The 24,249-nt window shown below is 37.0% G+C and overlaps 2 protein-coding genes across 4 annotated transcripts; one reads left to right on the forward strand and one right to left on the reverse strand.

The window, feature by feature from the left end:
* Positions 1-444: 444 nt before the first annotated feature.
* LOC123874290 (vacuolar protein sorting-associated protein 33B) lies at positions 445-3,082 on the reverse strand. The gene is made up of 2 exons (XM_045919538.1): positions 2,798-3,082; positions 445-2,315 (listed from the first exon to the last, which is right to left on the reverse strand). The coding sequence occupies exons 1-2, from the start codon at positions 2,953-2,955 to the stop codon at positions 539-541; spliced, it is 1,935 nt and encodes a 644-aa protein (XP_045775494.1). The 5' UTR covers positions 2,956-3,082; the 3' UTR covers positions 445-538.
* Positions 3,083-3,669: 587 nt separating this feature from the next.
* Positions 3,670-24,229, forward strand: LOC123874301 (probable isocitrate dehydrogenase [NAD] subunit alpha, mitochondrial). Of its 3 annotated transcripts, none has more exons than XM_045919554.1 (7): positions 3,670-3,832; positions 4,178-4,345; positions 5,205-5,383; positions 10,161-10,376; positions 13,107-13,242; positions 14,084-14,197; positions 23,958-24,229. In XM_045919554.1, exons 1-7 carry the CDS (start codon positions 3,806-3,808, stop codon positions 24,183-24,185), a joined length of 1,068 nt encoding a protein of 355 aa, XP_045775510.1. In that variant the 5' UTR covers positions 3,670-3,805; the 3' UTR covers positions 24,186-24,229. The 3 variants fall into 3 exon arrangements, with proteins under 3 accessions (XP_045775510.1, XP_045775509.1, XP_045775511.1); XM_045919553.1 differs by lacking the exon at positions 23,958-24,229 and adding an exon at positions 17,260-17,740; XM_045919555.1 differs by lacking the exon at positions 3,670-3,832 and adding an exon at positions 3,873-4,091.
* The last annotated feature ends 20 nt before the right edge of the window (positions 24,230-24,249 follow it).

Below are 24,249 nucleotides of genomic sequence, written 5' to 3' on the forward strand. Positions count from 1 at the left end.
CTTATTGTTGTTTTGTCGTTTTTCTACATGTTTTTATCCCATTAACCATAGTGAGAAAGTTTTTATGCATGGGTAATTGGGTATAGTTAGACTTTCAGGGTCATTTGCTAACTACTGTGTCTAGCACTGAATGATAGCCACCAACTGAGCTCATTTGACATTGGTCAGTTCTACATTGCTGCTTCACTGCGTGATGCGAAAATATTTTTCGTAGAAAATCTTCAATGCATTCAAAATAAATGTGAAATGAGCTTGATGGCTATAATTTAGTGTTATGACACCCATCTGGTGCAGCCACACACCATACAACAAAATTGATTTGAGATAGGCCACTCACTTGTTATCCCTGGAAAATCATGGAAATTCACAGGATTTTTAAGAACCTAAACCCTGTATAATCTATTTAGACAAAGAATGGAAATGGAGAATGAAATTCGTGTGGTTATAAAAGTAATTTTTAATAAAATTTGACTTAGTAGATATAAATTATTATAAATAATGAGAATCTTAGTTTTTAATACAATCTGTTCACACATTTTCAAGTATTAGCAATCATCAAATCACTACCACTCGCAACACAGTCGCTAGCTATAATAATCTTACTGCCCGTCGCAGTTTGTATGACGTCACACGCAGCTACCTCAGCATAAGTAACTCCACCAATCATGAAAACCAGAATAGTCCTCGGCTTTACAGAAAACCCACTCACTTTATTATCACTCTTCATTGATTTTAACAACGACTTTGCATTCTTACAACCAAAGTCCAAACTGCTATTGATATTTAGATTAGATAACTTTTCGTCTAAAGTTTCAAGACCATCTTTCAATTGTCCGATTACCGCACCACCAACTTTTAAATCATTAAGTGCTGATAGTTTTGATAAAACTTCCAATAGAGATTCGGATGTAAGCAATGCATTACATAAAACTGCAACCAATGGGACATAACCACCGTTGAATACATAGCTTGGTGACTTCCCATCATCCGATTTTGAAGGTAGTTGTTTCAATTTGCCAGCTGTAGTTTGAAATTCATTCTGCCATTTGGGCAATCTTTCACTCAGGTTACCTAAATTCGATAAAGACAGTTTAGGACTAGACGGTTGCACTAATAAACCAGCGGTTACTAAGTTGTTGAAAACATATAAAAACTTGTAACCAAATGCTAGCAAATACTTATTAACTAAAGAATTGTATTCTTCATAAGATAATCCTTGAGTTAGACTCAATAAACACATAAGACGTAAACTGTTGTACATGTGTATATCCGTGCCAAAGTTCTCATCTATATAAGTAAAGTTAGATTTCTTATTTCTATTGTTCAACATTTCACTTTCAGTAAAAGTTACGTTTTCAAACTTATTGTTCATTTCTGATAGAATAGTTTCACTTGCCATAACATGGTTGACTAAATTCTGTTTAAATAAAGTAACTTGCTGCAATTTTGTTGCAACATAATGTTTCATTTCTTGTATTCCTAATGCTTTAATATCCTCGTTTTTCAGTAGTTTTGCTTTGGAACTCAATACGCTTAGGACTTCAGAGAAATGTCTATGTTTTATCTCTCCATACAGATTATCTAAAGAACTATCTAACATCATAGATGTATTTTTTGATGGTGTTTCTTCCATGGTTACTAAATTGAGTTTTCCTTTCTTTAGTTTTGTTTCTTTCACATTCAGTTCTAGTTGACCACAGGTTATGTTAAATATTTCACTCAGTAATCCACTATATGTTGCAGGAGTTAGTAAACTTGAAGGATAATCTTGGTCCCTATCAATTATAATCAAGGATCCTATATCCTGGGATGAGTTAGTATTTAGGAAATCTCTTGAATAACTCTCTTTATACACTTCTAGTATATCCAAGACTCTAGCAGATAACTTTCCTAATGATAATATACATTTTGGTTGACCAGTGACGTGGAATAAACTCCATAACGACATAGAAATACTTGACAATAAAGAATGGTTTTGTTCAACAAATAATTGCTTATATAAAAAAGGTAGTTCTAAGCTAAGTAGTTGGTCATCTAGGGGCATTAGTTCCCAAGCAAAAGCATACAACTTTACAATATCATATAGACCCCTATTTTCTAATATAGAGTCATATGAGCTTACTACTTTGGGTACAATAATGATATTGAAGCATTTAGCATCGGCTAGGGAAGGGGTATGGCTGAGGACTGATGAGATCTGGTCCAGAACACATTTGTATTTCTGTATACATGCTGGTATGAAGTAAACCCTGACTGTGTTTGCTGTTGCGCCAAGTTGAGGATCCATTTTGTATATTTTATCAACTCCATGTTGCCTGAAAATAAAACAGTATTATTTTTAAAACCTCAAATGTGACTGCAAAGCTGTAATAGCTTAATACATTAGATGTTAGCTTCTTATTTGGGAGATCTAGGGTTTGATTTATGGCATGCAGCTTTAACTTTTGTGAGTTATGCGTTTTAAGCAATTAATTAATATCACTTGGTTTAATGGTGAAGGAAATAAGGAAACTCTATAATATTCTCATAGGTGTGTGAATTCTACCAACCTGTAGTACTCTACTAACACGGAGGATATGAAAAGTCTAAACTTCGGATTTCAGCCAATGATCGACTGTTAAGCGCTCAACTATGCTACAGGTTCGTCAAATATGGTACAGAAACGTTCGTTAACAACTGATTCCGCCCATTTTAGTCCTACATCCTGTGACGAGTTATAAACCATAATGTGTGATCTTGGAGTAGTTTGAGTTTATTAAACTACAGTGAAAAGTTCAGTACAACTTTAACACCATACCTAAGCCAGGTAACACCACAAATCCTTTCCAAAGGCTTAATAAGCGAAGGATCGATGATCAAGTCCACCTTGTCGCCACATTGAGACAAGATATTCTGTAATTTGTGCTGAGATATCAGGCATAGAGACGCTAGCTTCAAACTAAGCGGCTGATCCATTGTTTTATGCTTTTCTTTTGCTACACTTTACTTAATTTTCGCTTTTTACAAAACCAAAATATTTACAAAATAAGAGAGCGACATCTCAAGTCCTCAAGTCATAATTTTTTGGCAAATGGCAAGTTTTGTCTGTGGTTTTGTTATTTTGACTTTTGACTAGAATAGATTGATTTTGAAAGATCAAAGCTAGGGGCTGCCATGTGCTTAAAACTGTTGTCCTCAATTTTACTGAGTGAATGGACGAAGCTATGATCTTCTTCTGAATTCTACAGTGTGAATCATAGAATTTCAAATAAGTATTAAAAATATAGCGACAGAACTATCACTATTAGATGAACGGTCTAGCGTTTACTGTATGAATATTGTGTATTTGAAAAAAAGCAATTGAGAACTTTGGAAAAAGACAACAAACTGAAATAAGACATCCTCAATAAATTTACCCATTTTTAGAGGAAATTTCACTAGAATGGCAATATTTTACACAGCTGATATCTGTCAACGTCAATCAAAATTGACAGTAACAATTACAGAACACATCCTTAAAATGTTGCCATACTTTTAGATGAAATAAAGTATTTTTCACTTTTCAAACGATTTCTTGGTCGGGATTTCACAATACAGCTATGTAATTGCCTTTATTGTAATTAATAAAGTAATTTAAACCCATAATGGTTAAAAAATCAAAGTTTAATTTCGTGAAAATCCCCGCCGCGCGAAAATTCATCCTTGAAATAATTTCCGGTCATGCGTCGTTGTCGAGTTAGGTCGCAGCACAGGCGCCCCTCGCCCTCCCCGCTCCGTTTCTTCGTCGCGGAGTGTCTTTTATCACCGTAAAATTAAATTTTGTGAAATGGCAGCAAGAATTATCAGAAAAATCGTAAGTTTGTAGATAGTGATGTTGAAATCCGTTTTCTAATATATGTCTGCATGCGCACTTTATTTAACAACCCCCGAGTGACGGCTCATTAAATTTCTTTTGCCATCCAAAAATAGACTTAGTTATAGTTATGTCGAAGAATTACATAAATGCGCTTTTGAAGCCTTTTCGTGAGAGTAAAGTTGTCGAAAGCTTACTGAAATTATTCGAGTCGGGGGCGAATAAGTCTACCGGAGGGGTTGTCGGCGTGAAAAATGAGGTTAACATACATTTTGTGTTTCTTTTAATCCGATAACAAGGTAGAGGTTATGTGATGGATTTTCCAGATTTTTTTGATTTGTACAGGTCCCAGCGGGGCGAGCCGGTGCAGCTCAGTATAGTACGGGGGTGCGAAAGGTGACACTCATTCCCGGCCATGGAATCGGTCCAGAGATCACTGTGGCTGTCCAGAAAATATTCGAAGCTGCCAAAGTGCCCATAGAATGGGATGAAGTTGATGTTACAGCTGTTAGAGTAAGTACAGTAAACATGATTATATTTTGAGAAATATTATTTTGTATAATTTAACTCGCGAGTGAATTTCAATGGAAAATAAACTATACTTAAGAGGAAAATGAATCATTTTTCCTCCTTTTAGAATGTGTAGACCTTTCTATACTATGATGTTATATTTTTCTGAGAATCATGTTTAATTTTAGTTGTAAAAGTCAAAATAAAATATGTCTTATGGTTTTTCTAAATAGAAGGATGCTTTTAGCGTTGTTTTTAATCTAAGGAAAATCAATTAATTATGCTTAGTTACTACTTTCTGTATAGTGTATCTGTATATCTATTAATTTTTTTTTCTCTCTGGCCCCACAATGAGCAGCCAATGTCAAGTTTATAGTCATTTACAAGTTAGGGAAACTATATGTATAAGTATGGACTTCATCTGTGCCGGCGCCCGCCGACATACACGCGGCTCCCGTTTAGAGTGCTTCCCAGTCAGTTCCACCACCAATAAACACCAGCAGAACACAAAAACCAGCCACTTCTCACAAAAAAACACTCCAAAAAAGCACCGCACGCACGCGCGCCAGTAAACGCCACCACAGACGAAGTCCAATTTCTCTATCTATTAATAATATCTATTAATAAATAAAAATAATAACGAGCCTGTATCTTTATCTGTATGGATTTTGGTTTAAAAATCCAGTGGGTGCTTTTTGCAAGCTTACTCTGTACCTGTAAATTGCATCAAAACTAGTTAAGGGCTGGGCTTTGAATAGATATCAGGCAGACACTTTCGTGTTACATTAGAATAGGTAGTTATGACAATTAATATTTAATTTCATGTATAGTGCACCATAAACAAAATAAAATATTCTTCTAGGGCCCAGACGGCAAGTTCGGTATTCCACAAAAAGCGATTGACTCAGTCAATGCAAACAAGATTGGTCTCAAAGGTCCCCTCATGACTCCCGTTGGAAAAGGTTACCGTTCACTCAACTTGGCTTTACGTAAAGAGTTTGACTTGTATGCCAATGTCAGGCCTTGCAAGAGTTTAGAAGGGTAAGTGAAATTATTTGTTACATGTGTGTTTAGCTTGTATGTATAGTTGCATTGCGACTCCTCATTGCGGTTTCTATAAGTTCTTAGGTATGGGTTGCCTGGAAGAGTCCTATAAATTCTAGAGCTAAGATGCCACAGACAGATACACAGATACACCCGTCAAACATATAACACCACTCTTTTGTTAATAACAACCTCGCAGGCTCAGTGATGCTCCAGTCTTAGAAGTCCTAGGTTCCATCACTCCTTGAATAGACTTGTTAAGTGTGTACATATTAATAATAATAAATTCTAAAACCTGCACTTTGTTAACATCATGTTACTGATAAAATATAAATTGATTCATTAGCATATTTTACATAATAGGTAGCTAAACATGCAAGATATTGAGTTACAAATTATGCTTGTGGTTACATTACTCATAATAATATTAGATTACTTAGAAAATTGTCAAAGTTTCGGTAAAAACTACCATATTAAACTAACTGATTCCTGTGGTTTTTCTCATTTAACTGGTACATACATGTGCACAATTTATCTAGATGTTTGCGACTTCGCCCGCGTATGGTTTCAGTTTGTTAAAAATTCTGTGGGAACTTTGGATTTTCCAGGATAAGTTGCTTAAGTATGTTCCATTCATACATATTCGGTATTCTTTTTTGGGTTCCGTACCTCAAAACGAAAAACGAAACCCTTTTAGGATCATTTTGTTGTCTGTCTGTCTGTCCGTCCGTCCGTCCATATAATTAAAAAAAAAATTAAAATGTGTTTCAATTTTCAAAGTAAGATAACTGTACCAAGTGTGTATCATATGAAAGGGCTTTACCTGTACATTCTAAAACAAATTTTTATTTATTTTTATACATAATAGTTTTGGATTTATCATGCAAAATGTCGAAAAAATACCCGAGTACGAAACCCTCGGTGCGCGAGTCCGACTCGCACTTGGCTGGTTTTTTTGGATCAGTCTAGGTCTTTCATTATGCTTTGAAGGACTATTATAAAAATCCTCGGCGAGACTGGGTCGCCCTGTCTAATGCCTCTACATATTTTGATCTCAACTCCTTTTCTCTCCAGACTGTCTCTACTTTTGCTTTTTCTGTAAATATCTTGAATCAGTTCTATGAGTTCTACAGGTGTTACCTTTTTGTAGAGCCAACCACAAACATGCGAGATAGAGTCGAACGCCTTTGTATAATTGATAAATGCCAAGTATAAAGGGTGTCTTTGATTTTTCAATTTCAATCATTTATTTGCTCTAAATTCAGGTTAACAAAGATATTACCATTATTCATTTTAGTATCACCACATTTGCCATGCAATGGCGTGCAAATATTTTCTACTAGCTGATGCCCGCAGCTTCGCCCGCGTGGATTGGTCAGATCCCCTGCAGCATCAGGATTGAGGAGTTGGACTCCAAATTTTTTATGAAACAATGTCGCAAAGTTCCTCTATCGATTAAAAAAGAAATGACGCAAATCGGTTCAGAAATCTCGGAGATTTCAGTGTACATAGGTAGAAAAACACAACTCCCTTTTTGAAAGTCGGTTAAAAAAGTAGCCTATGTTACTCCCTGGTCAATTCTCTACTTGTCTGTGAAAATCCCGTCAAAATCGGTTCAGCCGTTCCCAAGATTAGCCTTTTCAAACAGACAGACAGACAGACAGACAGACAGACAGACAGACAGACAGACAGACAAAAATTTTAAAAACGTGTGATTCAGTTATAGTATCGTTCGAATAACCATATGACCTTAATATGCGGTAGTTATTTCGAAATTACAGACAGACACTCCAATTTTATTTATTAGTATAGATAGACAACCTCGAAATTTCTCTATGACTTGATCTAGTGTAAATATGTGGTCGGAGGTTGAGAAACTCTCTGAAACCTGCTTGTTCGACTGGTTGATATTTTTGACGAAACCTTTTTTGGACAAAACTATAAAGTTTTCTTAATTTACTACAGAACCCTGAAAATTCAATAACAAATACAATGTTTAGGTATAGGTACTGCACAATGCCAATGACATTTTTGCACTTTTATGTAATTCGGTAGTAATATTTGCGGAGATTAGGTTTGTCTGATAATCGTGTGCTGTATCAATGATGGATTTACTGATAAAATTGGAATTTCGTATGACGTTTCATTATTTTGATATGTTTTGTCACATGACTTTTACAATTCCTTGATCTTGATTCTTGACGTCTGTTGCACGATACTTTCGAAATCGAAGTTTACCTCCACACTGGACTGACCATTTCAAGCTGCGACTGCATAGCAAACTACAATCTTCCCTTCATTGGCATCAAGACCGATCGAGCAGTTGTGTGGCCTAGCAATTTGTTTTCTGACTGCTCTCGACGTTTCAAGCAGTCAATTTCTCTAATGCATGAATGCAGTTACTATATTGCAACTGCTTGAGCACTTGATACCAACTGCTCAAGTGGTCCGTGTAAAACTCCCAGAGGCTCTTTAGGATATGGATTTTATCTTCCACTATTTTATACCCACGACTTCGTCCGCGTGGACTACACAATTTCAAACCACTATTTTACCCCCTTAGGGGTAGAATTTTCAAAAATTCGTCCAGTAGTTTGAGCCGCGCGTTGATAGATCAGTCAGTCAGTCACCCATTTCTTCGGTATAAAATAATTTTATCTATACTAATAAATAAAATTGGAGTGTCTGTCTGTAATTTCGAAATAACTACCGCATATTAAGGTCATATGGTTATTTGAACGATACCATAACTGAATCACACGTTTTTAAAATTTTTGTCTGTCTGTCTGTCTGTCTGTCTTTCTGTCTGTTTGAAAAGGCTAATCTTCGGAACGGCTGAACCGATTTTGACGGGATTTTCACAGACAAGTAGAAAATTGACCAGGGAGTAACATAGGCTACTTTTATAACCGACTTTCAAAAAGGGAGTTGTGTTTTTCTACCTATGTACACCGAAATATCCGATATTTCTGAACCGATTTGCGTCGTTTCTTTTTTAATCGATAGAGGAACTTTGCGACATTGTTTCATAATAAAATTGGATTCCAACTCCTCAATCCTGATGCTGCAGGGGATCTGACCAATCCACGCGGGCGAAGCTGCGGGCATCAGCTAGTCTAAGTATATAATATGTTACTGGTGTCTAGTTAAATGATTAACCTGAGACCTTTCTCGCGGAGGCATGGGTACTCGGTAGGCGACGCGTCGAGTACCTACAAGATAACGCTTATCGAGTCATGCCAGCAAATGAATCAGCTCTTATCGCTACTGAATGCAGTCTGATCCACTCAAGTACGTTATTCACGGTAATTAGTTACTAGCTTCTAGTTTCAACAGCTCAACGGGTTGCATAGCTGAAGTACAAAGTTCGAAAAAGCGATAGATGCTGGGGATCCCGAGGTGTTGGAATCCTCGCACCGGAAAATGCAGCGTTGGGAGACGTCCCACTAGATGGACAGACGACATTAAATGAGTTCAGTACCTCAAAAGGAAAACTGATCCCTTTTAGGATTACTTTGTTGTCTGTCTGTCTGTCCGTTCGTCCATCCATTGTTTGTACAAAAATTCAGACCATAGCAGAATTCTTATGTAGAAGGAGAAGAGGTAATTGACAGGACCAGCTTTATTTAAATTCGTGAGCCAAAACGTAAATATTAGACTAGGAATGAAAACCCGACTGGGATGTACCATTTATGGATGCCAAAAATCAAAACAAAGTCAATGTGGATACTAATATCAATTCTTATTGCATGGTTCTCCACCGTGCCAATTGTGGTTCATACATTGTAAGGAGTGATTGCTATTCATCTATTACCTACCTACAATTTACTACAATGACACAGGAATCTTATCAGAAATAAATCGACTATGTAACTCTTATGTCGAATTGCTTAAAATAGATAGGTACTTAACTGATATATTGATTGTATCAATATGGATTTACAGAAAAATCTCTACTTGCCTATATTATAAATATGAAAGCGTGTTTGTTTGTTGGTTTGTCCTTCAATCACGTTGCAACGAATTGACGTGATTTTTTGCATGATTATAGTTGAAGACCTGAGGACTGGCCTGGGCTACTTTTTATCCTGGAAAATCAAAGAGCTCCCACTGGATTTTTAAAAATCCATCATCTATGCGAATGAAGTCGCGGGAATCAGGATGTTAATGATAATTTTGGATTATTTTAAGCATTAATTAAGTAAACCTTAATAAAACCAACTTAGATATTATGTTATTCGTGCTTTTGCGATGTCAATAAATTATTTAATTTAGGTACATTGATGAACCAAAATTAAAACTTCAGGCTATGCGCAACAAGCGATATAAATTTCTGGTACATTGCCGCCTTTCAAATCGGCTAAGGTATGGAGTTAATAAAAATCTGCCATACCCCTTTAGTTTAACCTGATAAAACTGCCACACCCATCCCAAGTTAAGGTGCCCACGCACTCGAACTGAACTGCAGCGGAATCGCGCGTCGCGGCAGCGCCCCGCACGATGTTCTCTCCAGCCGCGACGCGCGTACGTCACTGCCGCGCGGCGCGGCTGGAGAGAATATCGTGCGGGGCGCTGACGCGACGCACAGTTCAGTTGCAGTTCAGTTCGAGTGCGTGGGCACCTTTAGCCCGCAATCACCTTTGACTGCATCATCACTTACCATCAGGTAAGATTGTTGTCAAAGGCCTTGTTAATTGTCATACACTAAACTTTGAGATAGCTGTGAAATCGGTTTCCCAGAATCAGGGTCTTTATAAAATCTTTTTTGTTCCAGCATCAAGACACTATACGACAACGTGGACGTAGTAACAATTCGTGAGAACACAGAGGGAGAATACTCTGGCATCGAGCATGAGATCGTGGATGGCGTGGTGCAGAGTATAAAGCTGATCACGGAAGAGGCCAGCAAGCGCGTCGCGGAATTCGCATTCCAGTTCGCGCAGGATAACAAGAGGAAGAAGGTCACTGCTGTACACAAGGCCAATATTATGTGAGTAACTACCCTCATTTTTATGTTTTAGAAGGAATCTCAATATACACATGCAAATTGTTGAACCATTCCCATTGGCGGTGATCCCACTAGATTTCAACATGGGGTTATTCAAGGGGCGGACCAACAAATTCCTGAAAGGACGGCAACGCATCTGCGGTTCCTCTGGTGCTGCAAATGTTCATGGGCGGTGGTAATCACTTAACATCAGGTGACCCGCTCGTTTGCTCGCTATTTTTTATTTTAAAAAATATACAGCTTCTTTCTGTATAAAAGTTGCGATGATCAACATTGCTACAATTTCAGTTGTTGTGATTTGCTGAATTAAGAGTATTCCTTTTATTTCGCTGGGAAATGCTTTTTAACCGACTTTAAAAAAAGGAGGAGGTTCTCAATTCGTCGGAATCTTTTTTTTACGTATTCCCTTAGAAGCAGGGTAGAATGTGGGATTCACTGTGAGACCAGAATACCCACTAAAATCCAGTGGAGCCTTCTGCGTCATGATGAGACGCACAGGAACGCAATTTGCATTTCGTTGTTTGTCTTTTACCCCCTAAAGGGTAGAATTTTCAAAAATTATTTCTTAGTGATTGCTATGTCATAATAGCTATACTAGCCCGATCTGACCAATAGTTTGAGCTGTGCATAGATAGATCAATCAGTTACGTTTTCCTGTTATATATTTAGAAAAATCACTTGTCTATTAAAATTCTAAGATCTTTTTAATATCTCAGTCCACAAGTTGTGCTAAATCATGGCAATCGGTTTAAAAACGACAACAATGACACAGTTTACGTAAATATCAGATTTCACGAGGCAACTGCTGTTTGAAGGCGACACGGTTGGCCTCGGCTCATATCGAGTGTCGCGATGCATAGTATTAGATATTGTGTAGTAACTAGTAATATGTACATCTTTATTGGTGCTAATGAAGTGGTGTCAAGTACCAGTATGCTTATAGCGGTATCTTGACAATGTTAGACATATTGTAGGCTACATTAATTGGGTGACTTTAAACTTTTACTATTATTGGCGTCACTCAGAAAAGCAGGTATTATTTAAATATTTTTATCGAATTATTGGAATGTCCTCTCCAAAACCAACACAAAAAAAACACAAGTTTAATGTGCAAGGTTATCCGAGAGTTTTAATCTAAACAAACGAATGCCAAAATAAATAATTTAATTAGAGCGTGATTGCTATCACAACATCTAATTATCCAGTTCACAACCCAAATACCGAAAATATGCGATATCGCCCCGAATCTCGGAAGGAGACTGAACTAAAACCTTCAAAACACCCGTATTTATGCAAGTTCAATCTTGTTGGCCTCCTAGTAACAGATTGTATGACATCGAATGAGCGAAATATCGATTTTATCAAACTACCTGCATTAGATAAATTAATAATTTTATATTATTTTTGACAACTCAAATCAACTTTTTAAAAATAACCTTACAGTTCGGCCGTCCTGAATTTAACACGCCCTCGTGTTTCTAAATAATCTTGTCATGTCAGTCGCGGGCTTCCTTGCCCTAAGTCAAATCCAAATCATGGGCTATCCTGCCCTCCGTCAAATCATTAAAACCTACCCCTGAACTGCCGAACTCTCAGTTTTAATATCAAGTCAACAATAAATCCAAACGACTAACTTCTCATTCGATGTATACAAAATCTGAACCACTCATTGCAAATTACTTTCCAATTCACAAAAGACTAAATTATTTAAAAAAAACTAAAAATTTTAATCACCAAATCAAACTCAATAAAAATTTTAATCAAATGTGGGTTGTTTACAAAAAGATACCAAAGCGAAATTAAGACAGCGTGAGACACATCCCACTTCTGAATTATTGGCGTCACTCAGAAAAGCAGGTATTATTTAAATATTTTTATCGAATTATTGGAATGTCCTCTCCAGAACCAACACAAAAAAAAACACAAGTTTAATGTGCAAGGTTATCCGAGAGTTTTAATCTAAACAAACGAATGCCAAAATAAATAATTTAATTAGAGCGTGATTGCTATCACAACATCTAATTATCCAGTTCACAACCCAAATACCGAAAATATGCGATATCGCCCCGAATCTCGGAAGGAGACTGAACTAAAACCTTCAAAACACCCGTATTTATGCAAGTTCAATCTTGTTGGCCTCCTAGTAACAGATTGTATGACATCGAATGAGCGAAATATCGATTTTATCAAACTACCTGCATTAGATAAATTAATAATTTTATATTATTTTTGACAACTCAAATCAACTTTTTAAAAATAACCTTACACTATGTCATATAATATATGGACGTTTTAAAGCAATACCACAGGTTGTCCTAATTCTGTAAGAGCTATAAAAATGCAAAAGTCTCAATTTGACTTTCAACTTTAAATTGCCTAGTGATGAGTGGGGTGCGGTGTTCGATCGAAGGCACGCACTTCTAACTCTTCGGAGTTATATGCATTTTAAGCAATTAAGTATCACTTGCTATAACGGTGAAGAAACGCACAACAGACGGAAACGTTTAAGTGCGGAAACCAGCCCAGAGAGAAGAGAACGGTGAAGAAACCATCATGGGGTTTTTTCTTGTCCTCTGTCTCACGACTTAGTTACCATACTACCATAGCCAAGTGCTACCCAGCCAATGAGGCCGCCATTTAATCACCGCGTTCGTGACGTTTCACTGTTTGGCTATGCTTCAAAAATATTAATTCAAATACTACCTATTCCAGGCGTATGTCAGACGGTCTGTTCCTGCGGTGCTGTCGAGACCTGGCCACCAAGTACCCCGGCGTGACCTTCGAGGAGCGCTACCTGGATACCGTCTGCCTCAACATGGTACAAGACCCTAGCAAATTCGATGTGCTGGTGAGAACTTATTTTAATACTTGCTAGCTAAGTCAAGGGCCTAGGGTTAGTTCACAATAAAGCGAGGTCAATTTTAGGCTTATTTCGTGATTTAATGACCTTTACATATCACATATAAAAAAACTGGCCAAGTGTTAGTCAGACTTACGTACCGAGGGTTCCGTACTATAGTCGTATTTTTGCGACATTTTGCACGATAAATCAAAAACTATTATGCATAAAAATGAATAAATATCTGTTTTAGAATGTACAGGTAAATCTTTTTCATATGATATCCCACTTAGTATATTAATCTAACTTAGACAGTAGAAAATACTAATCATGAACACATAATTTTTTTTTTGTTGTGTAACCACAAATCCACGGTTTTCAGATTTTTCCTCTTATGTGTGCTATACATACCAAATTTCATGATTCTAGGTCAACGGAAAGTACCTTTTAGGTTTCTTGACAGACACGACAGACAGACAGACACCTAAGTGATCCTATATATTTTCCTTTTGAGGTACGGAACCCTAAAAAACAAGATATATTCAAGCAACAAGTTTCTTTCTCTCTCTCTGATCTGGCTTTACAAAGATTAGCCAATGTCAAGTTTGTAGTTATTTGTAACAAGTTAGTTAAACTTTACCTACAAGTATGGACCCCGTCCGTGCCGGCGCTCGCCGACATACGCACGGCACCCCCTTAGAGCGCTTTCCAGTCAGTTTTAACAAAAAAAAAAACACTCCAAAAAGGCAGAGCACGTCCGCCAGTTAACACCAACACAGACGAAGTCCAAGCAACAAGTTTCACTCGAGAATCTTTGGTATTCTTATATTTTGTTTGTTTGGTTTTATAGGTGATGCCCAACTTATACGGTGACATTATGTCGGACATGTGCTCCGGTCTGATCGGAGGGCTGGGCCTCACGCCCTCAGGGAACATCGGCAAGAACGGCGCCCTCTTCGAGTCTGTAAGTACCTCATAGTTCTGTTTCACGAAAAAGTCAAACTAACCCCAAGGCAAAGTATAGAGACAGTAATCCGACACCTTTGATCTTGTGGTTATACAGAATGTAACCAAAACGCTAGCAAAACCGAAGACAGGTGACAATACTCATGAATACTGATAAGATGCCATAAGAATAAATGCAAAAAAAATGAATAAAAATCCTGTATTTTTTAAAAGGTCACAATATATTGCAAATAAAACATCTGACTGACGCTAGAGGGCAACGAACGTGCGTAAGTAGGTAAAAACAGCAATTGGGATGATGACTATATTAAATATAAATTATTTCTTAGGAACTATTCAAAAGAGGGTCTCCCAAATTCGTAAAATCCACGTCGGCTGTTAGTTTCAAGTTTACTAATCATTTTAAATTATCGATTGAACTATAGAAGTACGTCAAATTACGTAAAACTTTTATGACGTCACATCTGTGTATTTCATACACGCTCCCTCGATGAAACAATCGAATGAATCGAACACTGAACAATCGATTGTCGATTTATTCATCTTCACAAAAAACAATCGAATAAAAAACCCGGTTAAGTGCGAGTCGGACTCGCACACGAAGGGTTCCGTACCATCGTACAAAACATAACACTTTAATTTTTGTTGTGATCTAATCACAAATTCATAGTTTTCGGATTTTTCTTTTTTTGGGTACGGAACCCTAAAAAATGGAATATTTTAAACCAAAAAAGAAGTTAAACTAAGTATAAAATGAAGGAAGCATTGCGCCAATGATCGAAATACGAAATCCTTGAAAATGTAAGTCTCATCCAGGCATTCTAAGTGAGGGGTGATGGACTAACAAGGTGTGTGTGTGCAAAATTACTAAAACATTTATTTTTTGCATGGAAATTATGTTTTATGTATGATCTTTGTGTTCCATACTGAGTTATCAATGTCAGCGATTCTAAATACTTCATTTGTGCTGATTAAAAACCACTAACTGGCTAGAAAGGGTTATGATTTTATGGAAATAATGTGCACTGTTTCAATAATGCTTTATTTAAAATACTCCAACAAATTTTTACATGCCAATGTACAAAATAACGAAGGTCTAATTCTCCAGGGCTCTAAGATTGAAATATATAGAGCGCACTTTGACTTTGCTTAGACTTAAGTTTCAGTTAAAACGAGACAGATTTATGCGAGCGGTATAACGCTGTCTCTTTTTAACAGTGTCTTAAGTCTGAGCAAAGTGAAAGTGGGCTCTATAGATCCAGCCTTAGTCACAAGCGAGAGAGAGCCATAGATACTTGTCACTATGTAAGTATGGGTAACATCAGAGGCGCCAAATTTAACACAGGTTCATATTATTGATGTTAGCGTAACTATGGCACATACGGACTTGGAGTAGCTTTCTGTCCACGGAGAGAAGTTAGTAGGGCTCTCTCTGTTACGCAATCCCATACAAATGACAGAGACAAAAACTCAATGGGTGTTAACCATTTTGATACACCAACCAATCACCAAAAATTTATAACACAATTATCAATAATTATGACGTTATAAAATTATCAATGTTCTCCAGTACCACCAACTTATCTGTTCAGGTGGCAGCGTTGCTATTGAAGAATTTGGCATTGATATTTTTTAAAAATTCACCAAGAAAAAACGGAATTAATGTTCTTTCAACATAGAAGATTCTATATAGCTTTTAATATATTGAAATACTAGCTAATGCCCGCGACTTCGTCTGCGTGTATATTGAAATTGCGGTTGATGCGACTAGTACACGACAGGTTGAGATGGCAATTGGGTGCGGATGCCCCGCGCACCCGCATAGCTCCGTTGCTGATCCGGTGCAGGGTAGTAGCAGGGTAGTTTTGTTTTTATTATTTTTTATTTTTTATGTAATCTTGTAATATTTTTAAGACTTGTAATATTTTTTAATACTAAGTATTCAGAATTGTAAATTCCCTTTATTGTATAACTTCATTTATTTCAAACAAGCGAAAATTTTACTTTTAATTTAATTTGTCTATTCACTATTTTGAACACAAAATTAATGTATTTGCATGCCAGCTTGGCGTGATACAGCTGGACTATTTCTATAATTAAACACTGTAAAACCTGTATCAGCAAATAAATAAATTGATTGATTGATAGGGTGCGGGTGTACGGGGCATTTCCCCCCCCCCCCCCCCCCCATCTCATACCCCGAATGCAATCTCGACCTGTCGCGTACTAGAGTTCCAATTTTACCCACCTGAACTGATAACTTGGTGGCACTGTAGTCAATAATCTGTTAATTGGTTGTTCTGCCGAACACGTCCCATACCGCTTCGGTACAGGCACCTTTACACGCTAACCACGGCTCTGCCTTTACACAAAAGAGGCCAGTCAAGTATTATGTAAGCAGCATTTGCCATGCAATGACGTGCAAATATTTTATATAGGCACCTAATATTAAATGCAAACTTGTACAAAAATTACATAGTTGAGAATAAAAAAATAAAATGTCAAAATGTACTATGTAGTAACAAACGAATTAAATGAAATCGATAATTTTTCTCATAAAGTAGAAATAATTATGAAACACTAGAGGATGCCCGCGACTTCGTCCGCGTGGATATAGGTTTTTAAAGATCCCGTGGAAACTGTTTGATTTTCCGGAATAAAATGCCTATGTCAATTACGGGGACGCAAGCTACCTCGGTACCAAACATACAAATCGGTTAAGCGGATGGGTTTTTAGGAATCCCGTGCGAACTCTTTGATTTTCCGGGATAAAAGTAGCTTATGTCCGTCCCCGGGATATAAGCTAACCCTGTACCAAATTTCGTCAGAATCGGTTAAACTGTTGGGTCGTGAAAAGGAAACAGACAAACAGACAGACACATTTTCACATGTAGAATATTAGTATAGATTAGGAATTAACATGACTCAATTAAGTGTCTTGTACTCAACTAATTTGTGTTTACGTAATACTCGAATGGCCCCTTTACCTGACTGTATGATTGCTAATCTTTGCCTGTGCAAGTGTGCATTGCCTGCAACTCACCAACTAACACTTTCCAGGTCCACGGCACAGCACCAGCTATCGCCGGCCAGGACAAGGCCAACCCCACGGCCCTGCTCCTCTCCGGAGTCATGATGCTACGGTACTTGCGTCTCCTTGAGCATGCGGACAGGATCGAGAGCGCTTGCTTCGCTGTCCTCAAGGAGGGACGAGTGTTGACTGAGGACTTGGGAGGGAAGAGTTCTTGTACGGAGTACACCAATGAAATAATTAAACATATGAATAATTAGAGTTCGAATATCGTCGCTGCTTGGTTCTTGATTTTGCTCATTGGATATCGGAAGAATTTTTTTTATAAGAGCCATTCTTTTCGAAGTCCTCTAGCTTCTATCATAGACTATGGTCATTTTTCACAAAAGTTATGAGTGGTGAAAATTCTGTCATAAAATTTCGGAAAAACGTGTGTGGCGAAAAATGGCTGAGCATTTTCAAAGGTTAGTATTGATAAATAGACAACGCAAACTTCAGTGATGGGGTTTTTAGAGATAGGTACACATAAAGTGTACCATTGACATGACTAAAAGTTTTAGATGCCAAAAAACTTTATGATATTTCGAAAATTTAAAAAATCAACACACACTGGTCATTTGAAAAACATTAAGGACAAGCAGCGACGTAATAACTAGCTAAATTAGATCAATTTAACAATGAACTTAAATTATTTTCGTTGAAAACTAACAAGTAGAATTTTTATTACTGTAATAATAAAAAGTGTTAGAGTATTTTTAAGGCATTCCATTATACGTGTAGAAAGATCTGTTATATAAATTGTTGCCATCGTAAAACTACGAATTTACATACATTATGGGATGTAACATAAAACTGCCAAAATAAAAATGTAAAACTTACGGTCTTACCATAAGAACTGGATGTAGTTAAAGACACGTGCGTAGTATAAGATTATTGGGGTCAACGTCTATTATACAGTTTTTTTGGTAAGATGGTAAGTAAACGGTCTGCATTTTGGAATGTAAAACTGTAATGTAGCATGTCGTTCGGCGTAAAACAGCCTTTAGGATGTTTTAAAAAGCTTAAACTGTAAAACAAGTACAGTTGACTCTAAAAATATTGCAATTGTTTTAAATGAAAGTCATGCTTTGTTAAACAAAGACTAGTTTTTCGTACTGGAAAAACTAAGAAACTGAAACTAATTCTGTGTAAATTATAGACTACAGGCCCATGTTTAAAAATGGGTGGGTCATATGAACCACCAGGTGACGTATACAGGACGATATAAGAGCATAAAATAATAAGTTTCAGCACTATGCCGTCACTTGTAAGCTGTCCAACAGAGTGCTGGTGAGAATTGAAAAGTGCAGGTAGAGTGAGTACATTTTTGTACGGCATTTTTACCATCGATAGATCCATGAAAAATAATAAGAAAGCGCGCAGTGCCGTAAAAAAATGGTGCGCCACAAAGTCAGTAAATGTTTTGATTTTCTGACAATTTCCGGGGTAAATTTGGTCATTTAATTCTGTACGGCACTAGTTTCATACTGTTTCAATACAGCCTCTAATCCATTATTCCGCAACGCCGTACAAAAATCATGCGACAAGGGGAAAAAATTGAGGGTAGCAACCCCCTCTCTTTCCGTGGTCCGGGGGGTGATTTGAAACAACATAAAATTAATTTATTTTGAAAGTGTTTTATGCATAGATAATATTTTTTTACATGCCGTACATTTTCGTTGGTCCAAAGGTTTGTAGGGGATGTGGATATTATATACACACCCGTTCACTTCAGTTAGACGGCATAGTGATTTTATCATATTATCAATTGTTCTCTTCAAAAATATGTTAATGCCGTACAGTATCAGATGGCCATAAAGTACTACCCTTAAAATGGTAGCGTCATTTTCATCAGCCTAAAAGATATGGTCTGCATTAAAATGTACGGCATAATTTTTTCCTAATTTATTTATCTTAATACTATTTAAAACAAGGGAAAAGCGTAGAAAATTGCTATATTTTATTAATCTATGAATATTTAAACTTTTGCAATAATTTGAAAAATTTCAGTTTTTGTATTTATCTATAATTTTTTTTAGAACAGTTTCTTTTGAACGGCAATACTATATAACAATAGTATTTTACACTATCATGTTAAAAAAAAAGTTGCCGTACAGAGTCAAATGATTTTACAGCTTTAAAAATTAAGTATACCATGAAATTAAGATAATTATTGATACACATTCAAATGAACACTAATTTTTTTACGGCATTATTTTTAATAGTACTTTTGAGTGCTAGATAATGTTTTGGAACCAAAGCCGTACTTTTTCAAATCACCCCCCGGACCACGGAAAGAGAGGGGGTTGCTACCCTCAATTTTTTCCCCTTGTCGCATGATTTTTGTACGGCGTTGCGGAATAATGGATTAGAGGCTGTATTGAAACAGTATGAAACTAGTGCCGTACAGAATTAAATGACCAAATTTACCCCGGAAATTGTCAGAAAATCAAAACATTTACTGACTTTGTGGCGCACCATTTTTTTACGGCACTGCGCGCTTTCTTATTATTTTTCATGGATCTATCGATGGTAAAAATGCCGTACAAAAATATATGACCAAAATGTACTCACTCTACCTGCACTTTTCAATTCTCACCAGCACTCTGTTGGACAGCTTACAAGTGACGGCATAGTGCTGAAACTTATTATTTTATGCTCTTATATCGTCCTGTATACGTCACCTGGTGGTTCATATGACCCACCCATTTTTAAACATGGGCCTGTAGTCTATTATATTTCCTGATTATTATTAAATCAGAAAGTGTTAATTTGGCGGCTATTTATGATATTTATCGTCCCTAAGATTAGAAATAATATGAACTGTAAAATGTTTTATAGATTTGTAGTTGATAACCGCGACTTTCTAATTCGCCTTTTTAAATCTCATGGGAAGTCTTTGATTTTCTGGAATGAAAAGTAGCCATCTATCTTTGTACCAATAGATGATGTCCATGTATTCATCCACGCGGATTTAGTTTTTTTTTTAAAACCCGTGGGAACGTAACAGCTTATATCTGAACCGGAAATATAAACTATCTCTGTACCAAATTTCGTCAAAATCGATTTAACAGGTAAGCCACAGGATGCTAGCAGATAGACAGACTGACAACACATTCGCATTTATTATACAGTGGACCCTCGGTAATCCGGCACCCCCTGTAATCCGACATGTCTATTATTATTGAATTTTCTTTTGACATACATAGTGAATTATGGTTTGTAACACACTCACACACTAATATAAATAAATAAATAAATATACTTTTATTCGGGACTACAAAGTTAGGCGCAAACACAGTACACAGAATGAAAACAGATAAAACATAAAAACTAATAAATTAAACTTAAAAACCTAAATAAATTATCCAAAACATAACTTACTGAGCTTTCCATGCATTTCGGCCGAGACGACCACCGCTATTTCGTAGTTCTAATAAATAATAAACTTGTACTGCAAAGGCACGGTGATATACACACTAATATTATAAAGGCGAAAGTTTGTGTGTGTGTGTGTGTGTGTGTGTGTGTGTGTGTGTGTGTGTGCGTGCGTGCGTGCGTTCGTGCGTGCGTGCGTGCGTGCGTGCGTGCGTGCGTGCGTGCGTGCGTGCGTGCGTGCGTGCGTGCGTGCGTGTGTGTGTGTGTGTGTGTGTGTGTGTGTGTGTGTATGTTTGTTACTCCTTCACGCAAAAACCACTGGACGGATTTGGCTGAAATTTTGAATGGAGATAGATAATATCCTGGATTAGCACATAGGCTGCTTTTTATCCCGGAAAATCAAAGAGTTCCCACGGGATTTCGAAAAACCTAAATCCACGCGGGCGAAGTCGCGGGCATCGGCTAGTAACATATAGAATCTTATCATTGGATCTGTAATTTGTCGGATTACAAGGTACTCTTTTGTAAAAAATTCCGGACTATAGGGGGTCTTAGGCAGTACTCTATAATCCGACAAATTCGATAGTTCATCAATGTCCTGCAAAACGTTTGTCGGATTACCGGGGGTCCACTGTACTACTATGCGAACATTTGTTTTTATGGATACTAATATATGAATCACACCTAGCGTCAAAAAAAACTAAATACTGTTAGGTCATGTTAGATCCAAAGTACAAAGTTTCGATGATGAAATTTTGAAAGCAGTAATTTTAATAATTCATAAAAAAACAGTTAAGTAAGGAATTCAATATTTTAAGGTAATTTATTTTTATCATGTTACTGTTACCATTAGATATCTGTTTGAAGTGATATGTGGCTGTTTTGCGTGTGATTATATTATTAGTTAATTTTTCTCTTCTAAAGAAATATTACTTAGTATTAGCGCAATCGTAGAAATTCTGTACACAAAATTTCAGCGATGTAATGGGGGAAATAAATTAAATATTGAAATCATTTATTGTTCCGATAATATTACGCTGGATCATACATACCTACTAGATCAAGTTTACCGTCAAGTTTGCAGTAAACTTGGACCAGCGTCCAAGTAAACTTTTAAGTAAGCGAACTTAGGCCCGTGTAAGTCAAAAGTTTCACAAGCTTAACGATTTACATACAAATTTGTGAGCAGTTGTCACTTTGGAACTACACATTTTTACGTAAATCTGGCTAAAATATATTTGTTTCTAGAACGTGTATTCAAATAAGAACCAAACTAAGTTTGTATGGGGAGCGCCTACGGAAACTTGTCATAGGTTGATATCTATAGATCGCACTTTGACTTTGCTTAGACTTAAGTTTCAGTTGAAACGAGATAGATTTATGACAGCGGTGTAACACTGTCTCGTTTTAACAGCGTCTTAAGTCTGAGTAAAGTCAAAGTACGTTCTATAGATCTCAACCTTAAAAGGGCAGCTGCATTAAGTCTTGGATGGATTATTAAGCTTTAAGTTAATAAACTTAATGCTGTTTTCAATTTATTTTCTTCAGGTTTGGTATACCAAACAGTAGTAGAATAGAAACAGAATTGGTCGCCAATATTAGCCATAACACAACAGTATTCACTAACAATTAATAGTTTCGTATAATTCTAGTTTTAAATAACCGCACAGACTAAAGCCTGATGCCCACCAAAGCCGAGATGGGTGAAAATCGTGTTTAGCAGATTAATCGATCCATTGTGCAGAAGAGGGACTTTTGTCCACGGAGGACAAAATCCTCAAAGCGTAGATAAAAATATGTCCCCCGAAAACTTGCCACGGACTCTACGCACATACTCTGCGAGCATTTGTTCTTTGGAAGTAGTAAAACGCATGCTAATTGCTATGAAAAAAGTCTAAAATACGCTGTGTGTGTTGATGCGTCTTGGAACGTTAGAGTTCTATTTTTTCGAGGTTCCTCTGTACTTTTGACCTTCACCTTTCTACCATCGTACCGCAAGGCATCGTCAAGGTCTGCATCCCTACGTAGTTGAAAATTTCCACGGACACGTACGAATCGATTTGCTTCCTCGGTTCCAATACGAACCGTTAGAATGGAACGGCCTTCCGGCATCAGTTTTCCTCTCCACCTTTAATATGGGCACATTTAGGTCAAGAGTGAATAGACATCTAGGCTAGCGCGCTCCATCTTAGGCTGCATCATCACTTGCCAGCAGGTCTGATTGCAGCCAAGCGCTAGAACTTACGTGTGGTACGGTCATTCGATTTTCTCTGCTATTCGAGGGGCTATTGTACGGGATACTTTTGGTCCGTCGTGTACGTTATTGGATGCAGATGTAAGCGATCTATTTTGTCACGCAAAAACTATCCTGGGACCTGTCCTCCCTGGTCTGTGCAGGCCTTTAGTCTGTGTTTACTTTTATTATTGTTCCTCGATATGTGATGTAAGGTTTCCCTTGCTTGTAGTTTTTATTAATTTAATATTTGTTGTAACACGTTTACTTTAATTTAAAATACTGAAGTATTAGTAGTGTATACCAACAGTTAATTTGTAACTATCATATTTATTTTTTATTTGTTATATTGCTAGGCTCAGATGTAATCTGACAATAATGTTACTGCAAGTAGAAGCTAAATTATGTATTTTGCATTTATACTTATGTTACTGTAATCGGATTCTATAAAAAATTGCGTTTATAGTTTCATACTTTAAGAACTTGAAAATAAAGAGTTTAAACAACATTGTTCGTTTTATTAAAATCGAGTGTTTGAATACATTCCAGTTTGTCCATGTGACGAATCTACACTGTCTATACATGATGTGATTTATAGTAATAAGAGAAAATGCCTCATAAAATCAGCAGCATTGCCTTTGGTTTGTGGATACGCCTTTACTCTAAAACTTTGTCCAGAAGGGGTGAATTCGCTGCAAATCGTTGCGAACGAATTCACACGCGTGTTGATGAGGTACTGTACGCCAATATATTGTGTCTACAAGCAAAGCACGATTAAAAAATTTGCATAAAGCTCAGTTTCTACAGTCTAGCTAGAGTCTAGAGTCTAGACGATTCGCGCGAGCCGAGGTTCTATTTCACTACACTTCCGGCTAAATCGTATAAACAACATCCTACGATGTGTATTGCATAGAAAGGATAGTTCACTCAGCAATAGGCACACCGGACGTTCTAATTTCAAAATTACCTAGGTATGCCTCCGGAAATTGACTTGTAGTTTTGACTTTTGAGCCAAGATAATTAGGTGCTGAATTGTAGTTAGTTAAAAAAAATTAAGAAACTTACTTCCTTTTCCAGGTGCACGGAACCGCCCCCGATATCGCCGGCAAAGACATGGCTAACCCTACTGCTCTGCTCCTTTCCGCGATCATGATGCTCCGGCATTTACAACTCAACGACCATGCAGATATGATTCAAAACGCCTGTTATCAAACGCTGCGGGAAGGGAAATCGCTGACCGGAGATTTAGGCGGCACTGGCAAATGCAGTGAATACACCAACGCAATTATTTCGAAGCTAAATTAAAAATCTTTTCCCGCCATAGAAAAAAATCCCGCCCTTTTGGTGAAAGAAAAAACCTTGTTACCAT

Source organism: Maniola jurtina, chromosome 18, assembly GCF_905333055.1.
Source record: "Maniola jurtina chromosome 18, ilManJurt1.1, whole genome shotgun sequence".
In the NCBI taxonomy this organism is placed as follows: Eukaryota; Metazoa; Arthropoda; class Insecta; order Lepidoptera; family Nymphalidae; genus Maniola; species Maniola jurtina.